This window comes from Ammospiza caudacuta, chromosome 9 (assembly GCF_027887145.1).
Source record: "Ammospiza caudacuta isolate bAmmCau1 chromosome 9, bAmmCau1.pri, whole genome shotgun sequence".
Classification (NCBI taxonomy): Eukaryota; Metazoa; Chordata; class Aves; order Passeriformes; family Passerellidae; genus Ammospiza; species Ammospiza caudacuta.
Window position 1 is genome coordinate 899,962 of NC_080601.1, and position 6,974 is coordinate 906,935.

The 6,974-nt window shown below is 53.6% G+C and overlaps 1 protein-coding gene across 1 annotated transcript; it reads left to right on the forward strand.

The window, feature by feature from the left end:
* Positions 1–5,909: 5,909 nt before the first annotated feature.
* LOC131561354 (uncharacterized) lies at positions 5,910–6,341 on the forward strand. Its single transcript, XM_058810633.1, has one exon. It carries the CDS (start codon positions 5,910–5,912, stop codon positions 6,339–6,341), a length of 432 nt encoding a protein of 143 aa, XP_058666616.1.
* Positions 6,342–6,974: the final 633 nt, after the last annotated feature.

Genomic DNA, 6,974 nt, shown 5'->3' on the forward strand with positions numbered 1-6,974 from the left:
AAAGCCCAAAGTCACCCTTGCTCTGCAGAGCCTGCCATGCTCTCTGGGCAGGGCTCAGGGCAAAAAGCTTCTTTATTTGCCTTACAGAGCTCAGCTCGGGCATGAGCCCAGCCCTGCAGCACAGGGAAATGTTGGGAAGGATGAAAGTTTGACAAGAAAGTCTCACAGATATGTGTGCTTAGCAGAAAGATTTTTAAATGTAGAGTCTGATGAAGGAATAGAAATGAAAGCAAGTTTTGGTATAGAAGAAAAGAATTTCTGACCAGTCTCACTGGATAACCAAGGAGGTGAAGGGTGTGTTAGTTAGAAGGGGTTTTATGGCTTAGAGCAAAGGATAAACCCACCCCAAACAAGAGGATGTTTGTACCAAGCAGAAAGATAGCACAGGCAAACAAGGCAGCAAATGTGGCAAATAGAAAAAAGCTCTCAGAATTTTCCACTGCAAGAAAACTGAAAAACAACTTCTAGCTTAAACTGTAATGTACTGACTTTTAGTGACTGGAGAACAGTACATAAATATAGTAATTATAGTAGTTATGATAGGCTATAGATAATATTTAAGGGATAGATTGGTTCTACTGCATTAAGATGCTCAGCAAAGAAAAGTCTACAATGCATTGTAACCAAAAGAAAAGTATATAATGCATTGGAATCAAAAGAAAAGCATATAATGCACTGTAACCAAAAGAAAAGGGTGTCCAGGCCTGCCTGCAGCTGGAGCTGACAGCTGTGGGCACAGCTCTGTCACCCACGGCCCTGGACTGCTGTAACACCTTGGATGTAATAAACTGCATTTTGGAGAGCCACCTGGTGTAGGAAAGACATTCTGTGCTGTTCTTGTGAGCCAGCAAAGGCTTCCTGATGATAAGGAAAACCCCATATCTGTCCTGAGGAAGACACTGAGGTTGTCACCACGGAGATGTGATGGAGAGAAAGTTAAGAGATACGGACTCTAGCTGGCTCACAGAGTAACGTGGCTCCCTGATCACCCTCTGAGAACTTTGTTTCTTCCCTATAACCACAGGGCAGTGAGTGTGTCTATTAAGTGAATGTAAATACCTTGAAAGAGTATAAAACCAACACATTGCTATAACAAATCTCTCTTGCACCCTTCTGATGGAGTCATGGTGCTTTGTGCTGTGTCGTGCTCTATAACCACAGCCTGGAGTCCTGATCCCTCATTTGGGCTCTGACAGGGAATGCTCTGGCTGTGCTTCTGTCTGCAGCGAGCCATGGCACCATCCCCTGGGTGCCAGCTGGGTCACCAAATCCACCTCTGACAAAGCTGGGTCTGTTCCCCACCAGCCCTGGTGCCAGCCAGGTGTGGCACATGCCAGCATTGCCAAAGGCACCTCTGCAGCCAGCCAGGGCTGGGACAACTCTGACGCCTCTTGTTGGGGAAGATGAAACAGGAAAGCCTTATAAATATGATTGCCTGGCAAAAGATTTTGAGAATATGGAAACTATAAGCGAGACTGAAATGAAAGCAAGCTTTGAGATACCTCAGTTACCGAACAACTGGAAAACAATAATGTAGCCAAACTGAAAGCAATCCCCTTCTGATGGAACAACACCCTCTGCTTGCAGACAGGCCCAAGGGTCAGAGCAGACCCTGCAGCTTGGCAGAAGGGGCCCAAAGAGGAGTTTTTAGGGTTTAAAACGTAACACAATATGGTAATGTAATGATTCTTATAGGCTGTATGTAAATGATGTAGGATTTGTATCTTGTACTAGATTGGTTAGTGAGAATCAGAATATTCAACACAGAAGATTTATTGTATTGTAACAGGAACCTCATTCTCTTACCCTTTTACTCTCTTACCTTTTTTACTCCCTTATGCTCTTACCTTCTTTCTCTCTTAACTCTCTCATCCTCTCTGCCCCTCTCTTCTCTGGGGTCTGCTCTGGGCTGTGTCTGGCAGCTCCCAGCAGGGCCCTGCACCCAGGCCCTCTGCAATAAACCCCAAGTTCCATAACCAGAAGAAGATTTATTGTATTGTAACAGGAACCTCGCTCTCTAGTCCTCTTTCCCACTCTCTTTACCCCTCTTTCTCTCTCTGGGGCCTGCTCTGGGCTGTGTCTGGCAGCTCCCAGCAGGGCCCTGCACCCAGGCCCTGTGCAATAAACCCCAAATCCCAGCAGGGCCCTGCACCCAGGCCCTCTGCAATAAACCCCAAATCCCAGCAGGGCCCTGCACCCAGGCCCTCTGCAATAAACCCCAAATCCCAGCAGGGCCCTGCACCCAGGCCCTTTGCAATAAACCCCAAATCCCAGCAGGGCCCTGCACCCAGGCCCTGTGCAATAAACCCCAAATCCCAGCAGGGCCCTGCACCCAGGCCCTGTGCAATAAACCCCAAATCCCAGCAGGGCCCTGCACCCAGGCCCTGTGCAATAAACCCCAAATCCCAGCAGGGCCCTGCACCCAGGCCCTGTGCAATAAACCCCAAATCCCAGCAGGGCCCTGCACCCAGGCCCTTTGCAATAAACCCCAAATCCCAGCAGGGCCCTGCACCCAGGCCCTTTGCAATAAACCCCAAATCCCAGCAGGGCCCTGCACCCAGGCCCTCTGCAATGAACCCCAAATCCCAGCAGGGCCCTGCACCCAGGCCCTTTGCAATAAACCCCAAATTCCAGCAGGGCCCTGCACCCAGGCCCTGTGCAATAAACCCCAAATCCCAGCAGGGCCCTGCACCCAGGTCCTGTGCAATAAACCCCAAATTCCACAACCTGGCTGCAGAGATCTCTCATCTCCATCCATCCCAACCATCCTATCCCCTTAGCTCTGACAACCTGTGACAGAGCCGGGTCTGTCCCTCCCCTCTCCAGTGGTTCCCCAGGCCTTGCCCAGGCCGCGGCTCCGCCGTCAATGGGTCCCTGTTCAGAACCCAGGGTTTTATTGGCCCCTCCAGCCCCTCCGATTCCCAGAAACTCTAAAAAGAGAGTTTGATTTCCAGGGTTTTTTCTCAGGGAGTTAAAATCCCTTTTGTCATCGCACACAGCAGAGCGGGGCTGGAGAAAGAGGGAGGGAAATTAAAGTAATTGGGGGGAATTACTGGAATGTACAAGGCCCCTCCAGACACATCCCTGGCATGGGAAAGCAGCTTCAGTCCCATCTCCCTGCGGCAGGAAAAGCTCTGGCTGTCCATAAGCATTTCCCAGCCTTTTGGGGACACGGAGAAGCCCCTGTGCACAGACCCAAGGCAGAGGTGAGATGGGAGCCCTTAGCAGAGGCTTGGAACAGGCTGCCATGGGCTGCTTGCCCCCAAAACCCAGCTCACTGCCTTGTCAGAGCCTTTATAAACCCCCAGACTCACACAGAGCAGGGGCATGGCCACTTAGCCCAGCTGAAAAAAACCTTTTCAGCTGAAAAATAAGAAAAAAGTACTGAGGAATGTTGACTGGAGTTGATGAAGTCATTAAAGCCATATAAAGAGCAATAGTGTTGAGAAAGGGCCCTTTAACTTCTATTTTGATACAAATATTAAAGCAAAAGTACACTGCTGTGCGTTAGTGGTTGAAGTACACCCAGCAGGTTGTTCTGAGAGGTTGTGCAGTTTGGCTCTGGAGAGATTAGGCTTTTTTTTGAAACTAAATTTTTTTAAATCTTATCTGTACATATATATATATATATATATATGTGTGTGTGTATGCCCACACCAAAGCCAGGAGAGGGGACAAGTATTGCCAGGGCTCAAACTCAGGCCACAGGAGGCAAAACTGGCCAGTGCTATAAGAAATGCACATTTTCCCCCCTCAGACCAGGTTTCTCCACACACTATTAGCAGATCTTGTTTCTGCCTGGGCCAGGCTGCTTGGGAATGGTGCAAATGCAAAAATTGAGCAGTTTGATGAAAAAATAAATAACTGCTAAATAAGTAGATGAAGAAATATTTGGGGAGCTGCAAACCGTCTCACTCAGCCACTCTAGCATCGAGTCTGGCCAGAACAGCCATGCCATGGCACGGACCTTCAGGCCAGGAAATGCTCTAAATCAGGCTTCTCCCTGCAGTGTCCTGGGCTGCTTCCTGAGCTATTGTTGGCTTTTTTCACCCTCCTGACGTAGTGTCCTGCCGCACTTCGGGGGCTCCCAGCGTGTGCCAAGAACCCTCTGGCTGTGACGCACCACGTTTTAGGTGGCAGCAGCCACTCCTTCCTCAGGGAGCTGGAAACCAGGGCTGTGAACTGTCTGGAGCTGTCTGCAAAGCAGAGCCCATTGCACTGCTCCAAAGTGTAAGCCATCCCCTGAGTTTTCCTGGATTTGGTCAAATAAAGATAGGGAAGGAAAAAAATAAAATAAAAGCACGCCACACCTTTCCTCAGCCTGGTTCCCAGGCAACAAAAATATCTTGGAGCAGGAGCCCAGGCTGCACAGCTTGGCCAGTGACACAGTCCTACTGTGAGCCAAGGCAGCAGGGAGCTCACCTACACCACTTGGCTTTGCTTGGCCATAGGGGGGGATTTTGGGGATCCCAGTTCCCAGGCAGCATCAGCAGAAGTGATTTGAGTGAGGAAATAATTGGCCTTCCCTTCCCAATGCTCCCACAGACCCCTTCTCCTTCTCCTTCTCCTTCTCCTTCTCCTTCTCCTTCTCCTTCTCCTTCTCCTTCTCCTTCTCCTTCTCCTTCTCCTTCTCCTTCTCCTTCTCCTTCTCCTCCTCCTCCCCGTCCATGGCCTGCCCTGCAAAATCCCAAATCGCTTTTGGGGACCATTCACCCAGGGGTACATTTTTCCAAGCGTCTCTCCAAATACATATGCCAGCAGCAGAGAGGAGGGGAGAGCAAGAAAGAAAACCATTTTGTGACTGTCTGCTTGCAGATCATTAATTCTCCCTGGGGAACCCCAGAGCTCCTTCATCTGCTTTTTGCTAAGTTCAGGTCGGAGGTTTTGGGGTGCAAGTGTGGTTCGGGGAAAGGCAGAGGCGCTCTGGGCTTTAGCAGATCACTGAGGAGGGATTTGGGCAGGCCACAGGAAAGCTCTTTTCCCGGCTGGGAGGCATCCAGTGAGGACAGAAACAATCCTGGCTGCTGCAGGCCTTTAGACAAGCAGGAATAGATGTTTACTCGCAGGAAAGCGAGGAACGGAAAAAGTTATCAACGCCATTGTTTGCCACAAATAATTTCACCTTCTCTAGTCATACGTGAATTTTAAAAAAGCTCTTCTCTTGCTTATTTAACATCTCATACCGGGGTAATTGTGCAGCCCTTAGGTGGGTGTGCTCAGCCCGGCCGGCCCCGAGGGCTCGGCTGGAGCTCGCCCCGGCTCCGTTCCCATCCCCTCCGCATCCCTGCCGTGCTCCTGTGCCCAGGACCTGGCATCGGGTTTTACCCAGCAGCTGCCCCTCTGCGGCTGCCTTTGGGGGCTGCCAGCTCTGTGATGCCGTTTGTGGAACCCTTCCACAGCCCGGAGTGTGAGGAATTTCCCGGTGCTCAGCTCAGGAGCCATCCCTGACACACAGACATCATCTGCTCTGTTTGTACAGCACCGAAAAAACAGGAGAGCTAAAGCTTAAAGCATCGCCTTCCCCTGATTGCAGCGGGGTTTGGGGGTTCATGAGCGAGCTTAGGCAATGTCAGAGCAACAGGGGACCGAAAACCTGCCCAAAATTCTGTTCTTGAGGCGGAAATTGCGGTCTGTCCATCTCTGAGGCATTCTGCTCCTGGGGAATGGTGTGAACCGCAGCTCCCTGCCTTTCCATCGGCACCTCGTGGAGGGCTCCCTGCTCTCCTGCCAGGACCCAGCATCGCCTTTCCCTGCCCCTCGGAGCCCCCAGGACCCATGGCTCCCTGGAAAAGGCAGCGTGCCCAAAGCCCAGCGTGCCCAGAGCCCAGCATGCCCAAAGCCCGGCGTGCCCAGAGCCCGGCGTGCCCAGAGCCCGGTGTGCCCAAAGCCCAGCATGCCCAGAGCCCAGCATGCCCAAAGCCCAGCATGCCCAAAGCCCGGCGTGCCCAAAGCCCGGCGTGCCCAAAGCCCAGCATGCCCAGAGCCCAGCATGCCCAAAGCCCGGCGTGCCCAAAGCCCAGCATGCCCAGAGCCCAGCATGCCCAAAGCCCAGCATGCCCAAAGCCCGGCGTGCCCAAAGCCCAGCATGCCCAAAGCCCGGCGTGCCCAAAGCCCGGTGTGCCCAGAGCCCGGCGTGCCCAAAGCCCAGTGTGCCCAAAGCCCTGAGTGCCCAAAGCCCGGCGTGCCCAAAGCCCAGCATGCCCAAAGCCCTGAGTGCCCAAAGCCCAGAGTGCCCAGAGCCCGGCATGCCCAAAGCCCTGAGTGCCCAAAGCCCGGCATGCCCAAAGCCCGACGTGCCCAAAGCCCGGTGTGCCCGAAGCCCAGCATACCCAAAGCCCTGAGTGCCCAAAGCCCAGCGTGCCCAAAGCCCAGCGTGCCCAAAGCCCTGAGTGCCCAAAGCCCAGCATACACAAAGCCCTGAGTGCCCAAAGCCCGGCATGCCCAAAGCCCGGCGTGCCCAAAGCCCAGCGTGCCCAAAGCCCTGAGTGCCCGAAGCCCAGCATGCCCAGAGCCCGGCGTGCCCAGAGCCCGGTGTGCCCGAAGTCGTGTCCGGCCAAGGCCAAGGGCGCAGGGCCCCAGCACCACCTCCTGGTAAGGAGCAGCCATGCACGGCCACAGGACACCCCAAATCCTGGGCACAGAACCTCCTGGAGAGAGAACCGGGGCTGCCAGACCCCAATCTTCTCCAGCCAAGCATGGGCATCGTCCCCTCTGCCTGGCATCATGGGCATCGTCCCCTCTGCCTGGCACCACGGGCATCCTCCCTTGTGCCTGGCATCATGGGCACCGTCCCATGTGCCCGGCATCACGGGCATCGCCGCCACTGCCTGGCACCGTGGGCATGGTCCCCTGTGCCTGGCACGGCGGGCACCGTCTTCACTGCATCCCCCGGTGGCCCAGCTGCCTGCTGCGGGGTGAATAGCGGCGCGGCTCGGCCGAGAGGGGACGGAATTTCATTGGAGATGAATGGGCAC

What these genes read in the sequence shown, in the direction of transcription:
- LOC131561354 (XM_058810633.1), top strand. Translation starts at nt 5,910, where the DNA reads ATGCCCAAAGCCCAGCATGCCCAAAGCCCGGCGTGCCCAAAGCCCGGC.